This window comes from Denticeps clupeoides, chromosome 2 (assembly GCF_900700375.1).
Source record: "Denticeps clupeoides chromosome 2, fDenClu1.1, whole genome shotgun sequence".
NCBI classification, from domain to species: Eukaryota; Metazoa; Chordata; class Actinopteri; order Clupeiformes; family Denticipitidae; genus Denticeps; species Denticeps clupeoides.
Window position 1 is genome coordinate 4,790,956 of NC_041708.1, and position 17,526 is coordinate 4,808,481.

At 47.5% G+C, this 17,526-nt stretch overlaps 1 protein-coding gene across 3 annotated transcripts in view; it reads right to left on the reverse strand.

Annotated features, from left to right (window-relative positions):
- Positions 1-1,105: 1,105 nt before the first annotated feature.
- chrm3b (cholinergic receptor, muscarinic 3b) overlaps positions 1,106-17,526 on the reverse strand; it is a 47,722-nt gene continuing 31,301 nt past the window's right edge. For 2 of the 3 annotated variants that reach the window (XM_028967309.1, XM_028967308.1), the window contains exons 2-3: positions 14,654-14,713; positions 1,106-3,160 (exon numbers count right to left, since the gene is read on the reverse strand). In XM_028967309.1, the coding sequence (XP_028823142.1) occupies positions 1,435-3,129 (1,695 nt within the window). In that variant the 5' untranslated portion in view covers positions 3,130-3,160; positions 14,654-14,713 and the 3' untranslated portion in view covers positions 1,106-1,434. The remainder of the gene's footprint in view (positions 3,161-14,653; positions 14,714-17,526) is intronic. The other variant, XM_028967310.1, reaches the window with a different exon arrangement.

Consider the following 17,526-nt stretch of genomic DNA (forward strand, 5'->3'; position numbering starts at 1 on the left):
TACCAATAATAAAAAAGGTCACAAAAAATCCATCCTATGACAACCCCTATTACCATATAGAAAAAAACTATCAAATAAATAAAGATATTCTGAAGAATAGATGATTTGAAGGTGGGATGTTGTCTTATTTTGAATTCAAAACCTATAGCTACCTTTATCTCTCACTAACTGATGTCAATGCTAAAGGACGATAATAAATGGTCATGTAATGAAAAATGTAGTTCTCAGTCAGCTTCAAAAAAGCTATAAATCAATTAAGAAAAAATTACACGTCCTAAAAACAACATGCAGCATTTGGACAGCAGTTCAGTGTATTCGTGGACTCCACTACACACTAAATGAGAAATTTCATTTTAAATCCATGATCTATACAAATGATCTCTGGAATCATATAAAATAAATCTGACAAAAAAAAAGACCAGTTTCTTCAAGGCAACCAAGTGAACTGATATTATTTATGTAAAGAAAGTAGTGAATTTCAGAAATTAAATTAAATTCTATGTGTGGCTCCTGACACACAGAGCATCATAAGGTAATGCACAAGCAAATGACTATGCTTGGCCCAATTCGTTTTTCATGTTTAAATGACACCAAATGATTTGACTGAATATAATATTGCCCCAATTAATTTCACTGCTTTTAATTTAAATGTGCTTGTTGAGTTGTCCTCTTCGTCATCTTCCTCGCCACTCATGGTGAAAATAATACTAGTCTCCAGCCACTAGAGGGAGCACGTGTCCTGCCAATAATCCAATATCTACTTTGACTACATTGTAACTGGAGCAACTTCGTACAACTTCTATTCAACATGCTTTAATGCTTAATACTCTGTTATGTCTGACCTTATTGCAAGTAGAGGGTTGCAATATAAAATCTGTCTCACACACACGCATCTTTCATTTGAACCATGAACATCAAACAAAAACACGTAAGCCACGTAAGCCACGTGAAACACCGTTCTCATGACACTGAAAGTAAACCATTCCTGTGTTCAGAAGGCAAGGAGCGGAGACCGCCGCCATGGTCGCTAGATACAGTGCATGTGACTTCACCACCAAACACGCTGTTCAGATAAGAAGAAAAAAAAAAAAAAGTTGATGGCTCAAGTTAAACGAAAGGGGTCCACTGGATTAGGGCCGAGTCACTGTTGTGGCGCGAGAAACGCCAACGCTGGTGTTCACACAAATCATTCGTCAATTTACTTTTTATGCATTTATGTACAGTCTGCCGACAAAGTCTCACTTTTCTACAAGCGGTGGGCTTGTAATCGAAGGCCTCAACGCCAAGAGGCCCAGCAGCCCTTTTTAAAAATTGTACAAACCCTCCCCTCTGTTGCTCAGCGCCGACTCTTGGGCCGCCCGTTGCCGTGCTAACAGTTTGCTGAGCGGTTGCCTGCCGGCTCTGAAAATGCCCCGCCCAAAGCCTGTCCCCGACTCACAAGGGCTCCTTCTTGTGGAAGGCAACGGCCTGCCTCTGCTGGAAGTGGGGCTTCTGCAGCTTCTTCTGCTTCCACTGGCAGAGCAGGATCATCCTGAAGGTGTCGCGGAAGGTCTTGTTGCAGAGGGCGTAGCACATGGGATTGACGGTGCTGTTGACGTAGCACAGCCAGTAACCCAGGGCCCACAAGGTGGCGGGGATGCAGTCGTTGCAGAAGGTGTTGACCAGGACCATGATGTTGTAAGGCGTCCACGTGATGATGAAGGCAAAGAGGATGGCACTGAGTGTCTGCGCGGCCTTCTTCTCCTTCACCAGTGACTGCTTCTTGCGCTTGTTGATCTGAGTTTTAGCCTTGGAGGCAAAGCGCTTGGCAATAGCCGCATCCTTGAAGGAAATTGGTGCCAGAGGGGCCTTGGTAGTGGTACCAGATGAAGCCGGGGACATGGTGGCTTCCGCGATGCTGGACATGGACTGGACCGGAGTCTGGGAGAAGATCTTGGTCGGGGTCTTGTCCCTTGGTCCAACTCCAGAATGTAGGGCGTTTGGTCGCAAAGGTTCCGGCTTGTCCGGCGGCAGGTTGACGACGATGGAGTAAATGGTGCGGGACTCTTGGGTTTCCTCCTCGTCCTCGTCCGACTGGTCCATGGACACGCCGGTCTCGTTGTTGTTCCAGCTGTCGCTGCTGCTGTGCTCCTGGTCCCGCCCACTGTTCCCTCTCTGGAGCCTGTTCCCCAGGGGCCAAAAGCGAAACCAACCCCTGGACTTCTTCCCCGAACGCTTCTGCGGAGGCTGGTTGAGCTCGTAGCTGCTGCAGCTCCTGGAACTCCCTGTCTGGGGCATCATCGCGGTGGCTTCGTCTTCTTTGCCCTGGTTTCCAGACCCTCTCAGGCCGGCTAAGTCTTTCGAACGGTTCTCAGTCTCCTTGTAGATCTTCCAGTAAAGCACCGTCATGATTGTGACCGGCAGGTAGAATGCAGCGATGGCCGTGCAGAAGGTGATGATCGGCTCGGAGAGGAACTGAATGAAGCACTGGCCCAGCGGGACAGTCCGCTCACCAACGATGTACTGCCAGAACAGTATGGCAGGGGCCCAGAGCACAAAGGAGATGGACCAGGCCAGGCCAATCATAGTCATCGCTCGCTTCGTGGTCCGTTTGACCCGGTACGTGAGCGGCCTGGTCACAGAGAAGTACCGGTCGAAACTGATGACCAGAAGGTTCATGACGGAGGCGTTGCTGGCCACGTAGTCAATAGCCAGCCACAAGTCACACGCCCAGTTCCCAAGAGCCCACTGGTTCATGATGATGTAGGTGGTGTACAGGTTCATGGAGAGCACGCCAATGATCAGGTCCGCAAAGGCCAGGCTGAGCAGGTAGTAGTTGTTAACAGTCTTGAGCGCCTTGTTGACTTTGAATGACAAGAGCACTAGGATGTTGCCCACCACGGTGACCAGGGACAGAGAACCCGTGAAGAAGACAATCAGGACGACCTGCCAGATGGCGTGTCCACCCAGAGGGTCGTACGCCATCGTGACGTTCCGGAAGCCGGTCAGGCTGCCATTCCTTCGCGGAAGGGTGTCGTTATTGAGCAGTGGGTCGCCGGCATCTGGCCTCGGGGATCCAGGAAGGACGGCCATTCCAGAGGACGTGTGGACGAGGAACAAGGCGGGATCCGTGCTGGAGGTGACGTTCATGCTGATGTCCGGGCATGTTCTGCAAATAGATCTGACAAAGAGAATTACGCTGGACATCCCTCAACATGAAACCAAGCACCGAATTGGCTAAATATAGTTGCCAATGTTTTAAAAAACGTACACATTCGCCCCCGTAATCCCGCCGAGCCCAAAAGCTGCGGCGTACACAGACGAGCGCTACCTACCGCAGCGAAAAGAGCTCGTGTTCCATTACACAATACAAACAGGTTTAAAAAGCCCACATCTGCCCCGGGCCTTGCGGAGGTCAAGTCCTTTTTTCCCACTGTCAAAGAGCAATGAGCCAAATGCCGAAAGAGACAAAGACAAAACAGGAGTGGGATTGAGGTGGCGCCGGACGACATCGGGGGAACCGTTACGAAGAACAGTAACGCACGGAACGAGATGGCCAGAGACGAGGGCGTTGAAAGCGGCTGAAAGCCTCTTTTATGGAAAAGCAGGCAGAGTGGAACCGAGTGCCACAGTCGGCACCGCGGGGCTTCAGCTGTAAATTACAGAGGCGAGGGGTTCGGAACCATTTCGACCGGCGTCTCTCGGGATCAGGAGCAATGTGTGCGGTCTCTCCCACCAATCAATAGTCAATATTAGTAATTAGCTCTAAGGATAGGGAATTAGATGTAGACCAGTGATTCCTTGGTGGGCCGTGAATGTACTGCAAATGATGCACTTAACTTTTAATTAATCATACACGTAAGTAAAAGAGTAAAATGGATTCTAATAAAATTAGACCCTAGCTCAAAGTCCCATTAATTATGAGATCACATTTTATTATTATTTTTCATGTCTTTGCATTTTTGCCTTAAAAAAATGACGATACCCTGAACTATTCATCATGTGCAATAACACTAACATTTGTAACATTTGTTAGTGCCCATATGCATTTGTTCATGGCATTTGCAGACTACTTTATAAATAGAACTACGACTTCACGGTTAAAAAAAGAAAGAAAGGGAACATCGAGCACTACTATGAGGTGTAGCAGACATCAGTAGTGTTATGTTAAGGGTGATCTTCTGAAATACAGTTTTAGGATGACATTGGTTTAGATAAAGTGAAGTGATTGTCACATGTGATACACAGCAGCACAGCACACGATGCACACAGTGAAATTTGTCCTCTGCATTTAACCCATCACCCTGAGTGAGCAGTGGGCAGCCATGACAGGCGCCCGGGGAGCAGTGTGTGGGGACGGTGCTTTGCTCAGTGGCACCTCAGTGGCACCTTGGCGGACAAGGTCGCTTCCTTAACCGCTAGGCCACCGCTGCCAGGTGACATAATGTATATACGCCAGGTGACATGATGCATTTGCAAACATTACACATATCATGGGCAGGGGCAGCGGTGGCCTAGCGGTTAAGGAAGGGGCCCCGTAATCAGAAGCCAGTGAGGTGCCACTGAGGTTCCACACACTGCTCCCTGGGCGCCTGTCATGGCTGCACACTGCTCACTCAGGGTGATGGTAAAAAGCAGAGGACACATTTCGTTGTGTCACCGTGTGCTGTGCTGCAGTGTTTCACAATGACATCACTTCTCTTTCACTTTACATTCATTGGCACAGACATAAAATGATACCAGCACCATGAAGAAGCACATGCATTTGTACTTTTATTTAAAATGTTGTGCATTGTACTAAATTGCAGTTACTTATTTTTTAAGGACTTCTCACACTGAAAGAAGTTGCAATTCATTTAATTTCAATGAATGATATTTTATCTGCATGTGTATATAATCTCCTGTAAGCACAATAAGAACAACTTCCTTTTCACCTCCACACTTTCGGCAGCATTGCTCCGGCCTGTGAACCTGCAGACAGCTGAGCGGGGGGATTCCCTTGCTGCTTTATTCTGGCCTGTGATTCCAGAGTGAAGACACACCACGACATTTGCATTGCGCTGGATGCCCTGCACTCAACCGTGTGACCCCACTCTGTTCTCCAGGTGACAGTCCGCTGGGGTCACCGCAGCCAAACCCCGACTAGCAGCTCTGCTGCAGCCTTGGCTAATGGGCCGATCATGTGACTATGATATATATTTCTTTTACGTTTATGATATATCGGGGGGTGGGGGGGGTGGATTGTTGGGGCTGAAGGTTTTACCTTTTTGGGATTAATTTACAAAACGAATGACTTTTTCTGGGTATTGAGATTTTTTCGAGACGCACTCTTATCCATTTCAGACAATGAGCCTTTACAACAAAGATGACTCTTCACACTCTGGATCACAACATATTGCAGTCAAGTGGCCCCGAGCGCCCCAGATGAGGGGCTAATTACAGGCCACCCAACAGCCAGCCGTTACAGAGCCAAAGAGCCGTGATGAGGAAATAAACTTTCATTTCTCAATCCACGAGGAGTGGCTGGGCGGACGGATGGGTCCGGGCGGGGTCGCCTCAGAAAGCGCTGTCACTTAGCCGACTGGCGAGGACGACTGCTGGGGCACATCTGCCATCGATCCAAATCACGTTATGCGACACGCTGCCCAGAGCTGGTATAATGATGCTGCTGCTGCTGCTGCTTCGATAGGGCGTCGCCAGGGGACTGGACAGCGGGAGGGGAGGTTGCAAAGTTTCCCAGCGTTTCGAGCTCAGTGGTGGCACTGTGTAAATGTCAAAAATGCTTGTTATCCTTGGGTTAGCCTGACATCCACTAAATGGCCAAGCCTTCCAGGGCTTCGTGAAGGGAGTGGAGGTGACAGCATTTTTGGACAGTCGGAATCACGTCTCTGTCCGTCTCTGAACGAGTATCATTCTGACAGCGGAAAAGTGCTAATCTGTGAATTTTATCCAGTTGTAGTACTGTGTTCCTGACAAGAACAAAACTGTTCACATTACAATTATACATTTGGGTTTTACTTATACAGAAGTGGGATTACAGATTAAAGGAAAAACCTGAAAAAATTGTAAAACCTGACAAACTAGGAGGAAATTTTACTATTCCGAATGTTTTTTTTTTACATCACTGAATGGTTGATGAAGATGAAAATGACAAAAGAAATAAGAAAAAACTGACAAACTAGGAGGAAATTTTACTATTCTGAAGGTTTTTTTTAAACATCACTGAATGGTTGATGAAGATGAAAATGACAAAATAAATAAGAAATAAGAAAAACCTGACAAACTAGGAGGAAATTTTACTATTCTGAAGGTTTTTTTTTTACATCACTGAATGGTTGATGAAGATGAAAATGACAAAATAAATAAGAAATAAGAAAAACCTGACAAACTAGGAGGAAATTTTACTATTCTGAAGGGTTTTTTTTACATCACTGAATGGTTGATGAAGATGAAAATGACAAAATAAATAAGAAATAAGAAAAAACTGACAAACTAGGAGGACATTTTACTATTCTGAATGTTTTTTACATCACTGATTGGTTGATGAAGATGAAAATGAAATAAGAATTTATGAATTTTTTAAAGAACCTATGTAAGCGCTTGCCAAGAAATATTTTTTGCAGAATCTATCCCTCCAGGGGAGAAACACAGACTGGAGAATCTGTCCCATTATGCACTAAACCGGTACTTTTGTGAGAAACTGAGTGTGTGTTTTTTCGTCCTTTGGTGACCCTTGGGCATGTTTAGAATTCAGCCTAGGGCTGTCACCATCATGAAATTTACCAGACGATTTATGCCAAAAGAGTCGTGATCAGGGGAGCGTTTGCGATGGGCCTATTCAACCTCTGATGTAAAAAGGGAGTTATTCTTTCACCGAACAGGGCCACTGAAGGAATAACAATCCAGAGATGCTTGGCAGCTTTGAACTAGATGTTGCACAGGGGGGACATCAGAGGAAATGATAGTATACTGGAACGTCTCCACCAACACAATCAATTTCATTAAAGCGGACGGTCGTGAGAGAATGCGTAGGAAAAGACGTAGCTCTGTAATATCTGCTGCATCAGCTGCCTTTTGTGACTCGTGCTGATGCAGTGTTTGCTCTGTGCTCTGTTTGCTTTTTCATGTTTGTCAAAAGTCTAATTGCAGACATCTCGTATAATGGTGAACGTGAGGGAGCCGTCGTCAGGCGGACGAGGAGATGTAGTCGGCAGAGGGGACAAGAGAGACATGAAACACAGCACTCACCAAAGCGTAGGGCCAGGGCCAAAGGGTTAATGCACGTTGGACCCGGAAGGGCCCCATGTACCAGAGCCCAAACTTCCTGGCCTCAGATGGCTGAATCTCCTAGATGGCACAGTAGGGCTGGTCACCAGCATCTCTTTATGGTCTCTGCTGTGCAATTCAGGGACCGATGGACCAGGTTCCAGGTGTTTCTGGGCAATAACAAGGCCTGGGATAAGGAGTAGATGACCTCGGGGTGGAACGATACCAGGGAGAATATAAACGGTGAGGATATATTTACATTTTACATTTATGGCATTTATCAGACTTGCAAGCAGTATTTACAGGGACAGTTCCCCTGGAGCAACTTAGGGTTAAGTGTCTTGCTCAGGGACACAATGGTAGTAAGTGGGATTTGAACCTGTGACTCTGTAGTCTTCTGGTTCATAGGCAAGTGTGTTACCCACTAGGCTACTACCATCCCGTCATATGGTCGACGAGGGGGGTAGTTCTGCTGCCCGGTCCTTTTCAAACATGGCTGCTGTGTCATGGTAACAGAGAGAAACCCCGGGAGGGGCTTTGTAGTTGTGGCGTGGCTTGACTCGATGTGGGTGGGCGCCAACTCATTCTGTCACAGGGCTGGATTGCAGGCACACTAGCGTCACGAAAGAAGTACTGGGACTGGGACTTATGGTGAGGCGTTGCCCGGGCTGCAGTGACGCTTGGGCCAGGAAAGGTGAGCATGAGTGGCTGAGCTCGGTGGCATGCTGGGACTTCCCAGGATCAATACTGAAGCATCAGAGACTTGGGCAATTCAAGAATGATGGGACAGGCCAGGGGTCAAGGTCATCAGGAGCAGAACGAGAACAGGTAGGACAATCCAAAGAGAAGGTCAGGAAACTTGGTCAATCAGGAAAAAACGTCTGACTTTGCAGATTCTTAGCGCGTTTTGGGCCCTTTTATACTCGCTGTTGAGTTGGGTTCAATCTTCGGTGGTTCTGGCTGTGGTTATGTGCCCCCTGGCGGTCTGGTAGTGGAACGGCAGCCATAGCAGATATCTTAACTATTAATCATGTTGGTACAATAAATGCTCAATGCTAAAGAGCACAATTGTAATGCCACAGCGCTGGGAGAGGGGAGAGACATACTCGCTCGACATTGTAGAATGTAAAGTGATTTTTTTAATATACAAAAGTAAACCAGCACGATGGCCTAAACAAACAAAAGACATACCAGACCAAGCGTCAAGATAACGCAGGACAACCTTGGAGTCCTGAAGGTATACTTTTAAAATGGGAGTGATCAGGACCTACACTCATATGAAACTGGTGAATGCTGGGTGAGTCCAGCAATGAAATCGGTGACATCATTTTGAACTTTCGAATTGGAAATTGGGACTAGCCAAATATAATTGTAGATCATTTAAAATGGTTTGTAATTTTGACTAGTGCATTTCAAAATATGACAGTAAACTGTTAAATGTTAAATCCACTTGCCATGATGTGTTTAAATTGTGTTCAAAACTCACTGGCCATTTTTTTAGAGTCACCTACACCTTGTACAATCTATGCTGTTACAGGTTTGTAGTCCAGTCAGGTGTCTTCAGCATTTGTGAGGACACCATCAGATCTGGTCCTTGGGGCAGAAGCTGAGCACTTATGAAAGGAGAAGTAGGTGGCTGATAAACTGTACAAGTAGGAATTTATAATAAAGTGGCTGATGGGAATAATTTTAAGGATTTTAATGACCATTGTAGAATTTTCTCAATAACTAAGTAATTCTTCGTTTATTCTATTTAAAATATCATAGAGGTGATCTTTCTGGTGACATTGATAGTTGTCACGACTACGGGCTTACGGGGGAAGGAAGCGCAGAGGTCTGACATGCTGGGAAGGGGTTTTTATTATTAAATAAACAATAAACCCATTGAAGAAATGGCGCGGTGGCCGAAAATTATTTAACTTAAATGAAGAACGTAACCAAACCCGTAGGCGTGTGGCGATTGCCAGAACTCAAAATACACTTGAACCAAAACCAGGTCAAGTTCGTGCAAATGAAGTTCACGAAAATGCCGGAGACCTGGAAGGGGCGGAAACATCCGGCATTTAAGCGTTGTCAGGATTGGCCACCAGTGTTGAGCGCAGCTGCAGTCAATCCTGACAGAGCCCCCCCTCCAAGGGCTACGTCCTCGGAGCCCCAGCAGTACCATCAGTGGAGGTGGCGGGGAGGACTGTGGCAACCACAGGGCTCCTGCCCTGCTGTATCCTGCCCCTCTCGCTGCACGGCCCTGGTGCCAAGGGGGGGGCATTGCCAGACCATCCAGCTAGCCCCTCCGCCGGCCGTTGGGACAAGCAGGGCCTCTTCCTGCCTGTCCCAGCTGGGTCCTCATGCCTACCCGGGGGCTCTATGGCGTTCCACCCCTCTGGAGGCGGACGCAGGCCCATGCCTGGCCCGCCCTCCTCACCGGCTACCGGAGGACCCAGCTCAATCGCTTCCCCACCTACCCTCCCCTCAGGAGGAGCCCCCAACCCGAACTGCACCCCCCAAAAAAATTCTTTGGGGGAGCACCCCCCCGGCTGGACTTAGGGGTACCTTGGGGCTCGTCCACCTCGCCTTGGACCGGTGCAGTCAGGTTGGGAACTCCCTCCCTGGGGTTCGGCTCTGCTGCTGGGTCGCCATCTGGTGGACACAAAGAGGGGAAGTGGGGGCGACATACGGACACATAAACCACGCACACACACACAGACAGAGACAGACAGAAGAGAGGGTCGTCTGGCTCCCTCTCTGGGCTCTCCGGGACCTCCTCAGGGGGCACAGCCAGGATCTCGGGAGGTGCGACCTTCTTGTCGCCCGCCAGTGCTTGGTCTTCTTGCCCCGGATCCTGACTGGTGCTGGATGTGGTGGAAGGGCAGAGTTCGAACCCGGGCTCAGGCTCTGGCCGATCAAACTCCGCCCTCAGTCTCTGCTGGAAGTCCCGAAAACTCCTGTCAGTCTCTCCCTGCTGCCAGAGGGCTGTGCTCCAGCCCCATGCTGATCCAGTCAGACACGTGAGGATGGTGGTGATCTCATCCGTGTCTGCTGCCCCACTGAAGGGTCCTGAGACCATTGGGTTGTCCCACACGGGACTGGGCACGTCGCTGGAGATGGTGGTGGGCATGTGGCGTGGGGGGTGGTGGACGTCTTCTCCAGCATGCGGGGGCGCTGGTGATGCGCTGCTGTTCACGCTGGGAAGGCGTCCCTGTGAGGCAGTTCCGGCAGTGCAGTTGCTGGCTGTCGACCTCCTGTCGCCCTCTTCCACCAGCTTACCCCCGCATCGCTGTCCTCCTCCTCGCTGTTGACGCACCTCTGGGACTGACGTGGGTCTCCACGGACCTCGCAACGATCATGGACGGGCACGATGGGCGGAGCCATCCCGGCACTGACTGCCCAATTGCCGTCATCCTCGTCGTAGTCCGTGTCGACCTCGTACCCTCGGAAGTCACGTGGATCTTCATGGATGTCGCGACAATCTTGGACGCGCGCGCTGGGTGGAGCCATCCCGGCCCCGACTGCCCAAAGAAAATCCACGTCATTGTCGCTCACGTCATCTGTGTCCTCCCACCGGTGACTCCGAGGGTCGTCCACCCTGCAGACATCCTGGACCCAGGGTGCGATCAACTCCCATGGGCAGTACTCTGGCCATTCGGGCTGGAGCCTGCCCACCTCCTCGCTGGAGGGACGCCGCCGTTGTCGCTTCTCACCCCCCTGGAAGTGACGTGGGTCCCCACGGACCTCGCGCCGATCATGGACGGGCGCGAAGGGCGGAGCCCAACTCTCGTCTCCCGTGCTCTCGTCGTCGTCCATGTCGTCCCAGTCCACGGGGAGCCTTGCCAGCAGAGCGCAGAGTTCTTGGCTCGACATGCCGAAGATCGTGGGGGTCGCATCCTCTGCGCTCGCTGCCCACGTCACTTCCTCGTTGCTGCCGACGCCAACGTCCTCGCTCCGCCCACTCACCCGCCGACGTTTCGCGGATTTTCCTGGTGGTGACGTCATCACGCGGCGCCGCTTACCACGGCTTCTCGGGGAGAAAACGCTCCACCAGAACGGGCGGCGCGTCTCTCCCCTGGCGTCCGCGTTCGCCGCACCGGGCTGCGTCCTTCGCGGTGCATTTTCTCCTCTGCTTTTTACCTCTGCGCTTTTGGGTGGGTCTCCGGCATTCTGTCACGACTACGGACTTACGGGGGAAGGAAGCGCAGAGGTCTGACATGCTGGGAAGGGGTTTTATTATTAAATAAACAATAAACACAAATGAAGAATGGCGCGGTGGCCGAAAATGATTTAACTTAAATGAAGAACGTAAACAAACCCGTAGGCGTGTGGCGATTGCCAGAACTCAAAATACACTTGAACCAAAACCAGGTCAAGTTCGTGCAAATGAAGTTCACGAAAATGCCGGAGACCTGGAAGGGGCGGAAACATCCGGCATTTAAGCGCTGTCAGGATTGGCCACCGGTGTTGAGCACAGCTGCAGTCAATCCTGACAATAGTGGTCAAATTAGCCTTGACTGTAATACAAACCGTAAAAAAAAGTGGGACCGTGTTATATTGCAAATCTGCTGTGCGGCTGGACAGCTTCTAGAGTGTCACACTCTGAATTTATTTCTGTTAAATTCCTCCCCTCCGTGCTTATATCATGTTTGGCGGCTCTTTTTCGTCTTTTCGGAAAAATGATGGGCCACGGACCCCATATCCGGAAATAATTACAGTGTGCGGTGAGGCTCAGACATTTTCTCTGGCTGCATATGCATCCGCCGAACAAATGAAGGGATCATTTCTGCTTGCTTTGGTGTCCACGTTGTTTTGCGAATCTGTTGATTCTACAGAGACCTTCTTTTTTTTTTTGCTCTCAGATTATTCTACTACAGACTGTACATTGTTGGGTGTTGCATATTGGCATATCTGATGTAACACATGTATCTTATATTCACTCAAGAAAACATGAACGACCCTCCAAGCCCTTTTTGTTGTCACCCAGATCATGACTTTAATTTTTTTTATTGTTTTTATGAACTATGTTTAAAATAGGAGGAGCCACTCACACCCCCTACATCCACATTCTTGGTGATTTAAACCCCCCTCCTGTCAATACGTAGCACAGCATCCACCTCCTCCACTACACTCCTAATACCCCTAGAACGCAGGGTGTACATCAGTGTATGTCACATTTTCTGTTCCAGTCATCTTGGGACCACACCCTCTACCAACTCAAGCATCCTGGTGGGTGAACTAGTGAATGTATCTTATAGAAAGTGCATTCCCTGTCAGGGATTTCTCAAGCTTCTTCGGAGTATTAGGTCCAGCACCGCTGTTCAGACATTTATTCGTTTATGCATCTGACCAATGAGCGGATTGCGGATCAACCCGGTCAGCCACCAAATGCCATTGCCCCCGTAATGTGAGTAAACGGCCATTTATTTGATGAATGAGCGAAGGACCGGGTCGCACACGTTAAATGTTAATTTTATAGACCCGGGATATATTTCGTTTGCGGGTAATCGCAGGGTAATGGCCCATGAACACTAATGTGGAGACATGGTGACAGAGGGAAATAGAGTCACTCCGGCAGCTCAGAGAGCATCACCACAGGATCAGGCCTTCAGAGGAACACTGACAGTCTGACACTGTATGTATGTGTGTTTCAGAAGGCGTGGCAACATCATCTTCAAATATGATGGGCTACACAACCGAATTCTTGTCTGAGCACTCTGGGCTCTTATTTGGGAACACGTGCACATGGTGATGGATTTAAAACTGCCTTATGTGTATTTGGGGGTGGTAGTAGCCTAGAGGTTAACACACTTGCCTATGAACCAGAAGAACCAGGTTCAAATCCTACTTACTACCATTGTGTCCCTGAGCAAGACACTTAACCCTGAGTGTCTCCCAGGGGACTGTCCCTGTAACTACTGATTGTAAATCGCTCTGGATAAGGGCGTCTGATAAATTCTGTAAATGTAAATGTATTTATTGAGTGGGGGGTACTGGGTGGATGGTGTCTTCCCTTTATTGCCTTCCAGTCATACTTGGAATTTCTGACCTCCAATGAACACCTTTCAGCTGGAAAGGCCTGAAGTAGCCCTGAATTCCAGGTCAGAAAATCAGAAGAGCCTTCCTTACCCAAAAAGCTCAGATGCACTTCATCCCATTTCAGATATGTGGGTAGCACCGGAAGGGCTCTCGCTCTCCACCACGTCCTTCTACATGGGTTCATGAGATGCTGCAATGTGACCTCTGACAATCCAAATCTAGTCAGTTAAAAATTTTACTAAATCTAGAAAAAGTTTTATTTTTAAGTTCAGGGGAATGGAACGGATAAGACAACCTAGCTGTAAAAATGACATTTCTGTTGAAGGCAACATGTGCACAATTAGCATCAAAGTCAGACAAACCTGTTGAAAACACTCAGTTGCTAAAATCAATCCCCCGCACGCTGGCGACTGCAGGAAGAACCAGTACACGGACAATGATTATCCCACGCGGGGAGGATCCGTCCGACCATCCATCACGGGCCCGAGTCGTATCGATTAACGCAGCAGTAAGAGTCGGCACCGCGGGAGATTTCCCAGAATCAATCAAGGGCCCTTTTCACAATGGCGCTGGTGAATAGAAGAGTTACAATGACAGCTGCCAGACTAGGGTCCATAATCATTTATTTGAGTCGCTCCGCTGGCCAGGTCATCGTTTGCAATGCAGAAGTCAACAGCGAAGTCAGGCTGTAGCCACAACTATTTCTCACTCGGTTCGTAACAGTCGCACAATTGCCTGTCGCAAACATGGCCAAGAATGTCTGCGTGTGAGGATGGTGTCTGGTCAGGGGCTGTGATTTCCTGCCACTTTAATGTTCTTAAAATGTTCTGAGGTCTGAGTTGTTGTAACTCAGAGGTCTTGAGTCGCACAATGGTAGTGGTGGGCCTAGCGGTTAAAGAAGCGGACCCGTAATCAGAAGGTTGCCGGTTCGAATCCCGACCTGCCAAGGTGCCACTGAGCAAAGCACCGTCCCCACACACTGCTCCCCGGGCACCTGTCATGGCTGCTTACTGCTCACTCAGGGTGATGGGTTAAATGCAGAGGACAAATTTCACTGTGTGCTGTGCTACTGTGTCTCACTTTCACTTTTTTCACTTGAGAATGTGTAATGGTTGTGGTCGTGTGTGGAGCGTGAGTGATCCTTTCCGTTCCCGTCTCCACTTCCTCTTTCCCAAAGCAGATTCCTTTATGTTTGTATGTCCCGTATTACAATAAAAGTCTTCTTTTGTGATGCACCTCGGTCCTCATCTTGGTATCGTTTCACTTTCAGAAAGCAAATTTGGGGGTGAAGGAGGTTGAGACTATTTAAACAAGTCAGGCAAAGTTTCCAGCATAACTACAAAAGAAAAAGGCATTTTGTATATCACATGACAGCAATAGTTACCTTGTAGTTACCACTGCCGGGGGAGAAGGCCTGTGGTATTGATTCCAGGGTAAAGTGTCTCTAAAATCAGAATAACAAAATTAATAAAACAAATACGTTTAAGAACGCAATGCAAAAAGCAAAACCAACACAAAAGTGCAAATATATAAGGAAGAAAACACATTTAGTTTGATGTGTCATGATGAGAAATTAATGGACCATGCCAAAGCAAATATAATGTCACTGTGAGTTAAAAAATGTAGGAATGAGAGGAGGAAGTCAGGACACATCCTGCGGCAGTTTTGGCTCCATCGACAGAGCGAGTCCATCATAAAAAGGGCAAGCGGCCTTTATTCATCATCACACATGATGTGGGTGGCATGACATCTCTCAGCACTGCCAGGACAACGCCACGGTTGTACAGCGTAGGACAAAGCGCACCAGCGCATGTCAACATGCCACTGGCACCGCTGATAGACAAAGTCTATCAATGAAATTGATTGTTTTTGTCATCGTGAAACACTGCAGCGCAGCACACGGTGACACCACAAAATGTGTCCTCTGCTTTTAGGTTATGAGTCCACATCCTTACCAGTAGTCCAGAGGGTCAACCTCATGACCAAGAAAACCAAAGGTACGAAAACAGACTCCATCCAAGCTTCAGGGTTGCCTGTCCTTGTAATTAGTTAATGTTGCTGTGATAAGAGAGTTGGAATGTGAAAATAGGATGTGATTTTTCTGTTACTGCTGTCAATTAAAAAGACAAATTGCATTTGAAGTGCATTTAAATGTCTGACCATGTAAATTATTTATAACACTTTGCCTTTCATTCTGTTTAATGTAGCCTGGACTAACAAAGGGATGATATAAAATCTACTTACAACCCATTTTTGTATGTGAGGCAGTGCCACGAAGGCAGATAAGTCTTTGCAATTGGGAGTTAAGAGTTTGTCTGATTATTAGGGCTGTCAATAAATGAAATGTTGTAGAACAACATTGCCACTCTCATGTCTCATGTCCCCTGCATGGCAGACACCAACCTGAAGCTCTGACATGACAAATTACATGTGAGCATACTCGATATGTCTACATTTTTTCATAATACAACTCAATGTTCTGATTAGTGATGCATCAATCCCAAGAAGTGCCCCAATCATGGGCACCTTTCTAAAATTATTAAGGAATTGTGTTTCATGGATGCAGATCACGTTTAAAAGTAAGAAAAAAGGGGTTTCATAATGAATGTGCTTTGAATGGAGAAAGTGAAGTGACTGTCATTGTGAAACACTGCAGCAAAGCACACGGAGACACAACGAAATGTGTCCTCTGTTTTTAACCCATGAGCAGTGTGTTGGGACGGTGCTTTGCTCAGTGGCACCTCAGCGGATCGGGATTCGAACCGGCAACCTTTTGATTACGGGGCCGCATCCTTAACCGCTAGGCCACCACTGCCCCACCCCTCCGAATTAGGAGAAATTCGGAGAGCTTCAAAACAATATGTAATCTTCGAAGAGTACAAACACTGTTGAGCTGCATGCATATTACTATCAGAGTTTTATCAAAACTGTTACTTCAAAAGTTCAAGATCACTCTGCAGTTGTATCTGCAGCATCAACCGCAATTGGATTAGTTGACTGCCTCGTTAAAGATAACACTGACTCGGACATCGCCATGTTTCTTTCTCCCTTTTCCACTATTTTGTATGCAAAAGATGATTTGCTGGCAGTGGAGGGCTCTGAAAGCTTAGACTCTCCGGAGAAATGTTCTTTTTGGCATTTCAAACTTTATTTTTGTCTTGCCCAAGGTCAGTGCATCCTTTAAGCATTCAACAGATGAATATATTAATTTTTCAGTCTTAAAAAAAAAACAGAAATGCTTTTTTAAAATGCTTTAAAAAATTCACTGCAGGTGATGCCACACTATTCAGTGCAGTTTGTCCAACCTCAACAGCCTCAGCCTCATTTTAAAGTTTATGCAAAGGTCTTTAATGCTAAAATGTGCCATTACGTGTACTGTGGAATACACTAGAACTATATTGAAAATGACTTATATCCCTACAAATCATGCCTACTGCATGCTTACTGAATTCCAGAACCAATTTTTGAGCCTCAAGTATTTATAGTAAGAAACAACGATCCAGTCCTGCTGAGAAAATCCAGCACATTTTTTCTGAGGTCTGACCCCAATCATTCCCTTCATGCCGAGGTTGGGGAGCCGGGAAAGGGGGGTATAACCTGGACGAGTCAAGGACGAGGGCAGCGCCTCACCACATCGCCAATCTCAACTACGGAGAGATATTTTAGACATTCTGAGTCATTCTTATAGTTTCTTAAATTTGGAATAAAGTTCGGGCCACAGCCCCAGCAGCTCATGCTTAGTTTTGATAAATAGAATTTAAAAATTGTATGCTGAGGTATGCTGATGCCACCAATGAGGGTAGAAAGCCTCCTCCCCTTTTAAAATGTTACACAGAATAATTACAATTTCTTGTTTGTATTTGTTTATTTCTGCAAATCCATGTGAACGTGGCCCATTTAGCGGCAGGAAAAATGGCCCTTGTGAGACAAAAAAAACGTTGTATGGATTTAGTCAGTTCGGCTTCCACTGCCAAGCCCCTCCAAGGCAAATTCATCCAGTTCATCCATGATCAGATGTTAAACAGGCAATAAAAATTACAGGGCGCTTCATCAATCGTTGCACAGGGAACAGAAGAATGTCGTATGCTCGGAAAAAAGGGTGGAGAATAGGAGGCTGTGAAGTTTATTTGGCGGCGAGGCGAGGGGAGCTCTCTGCGAAATAATTAGGGGCCATCGCACACCTCTACAGGGCTCGGCGAAAACTCCCTGTAGCCGTCATAAAGAAATGGAAATGCACGTGACATGCTCGCTTGTTCC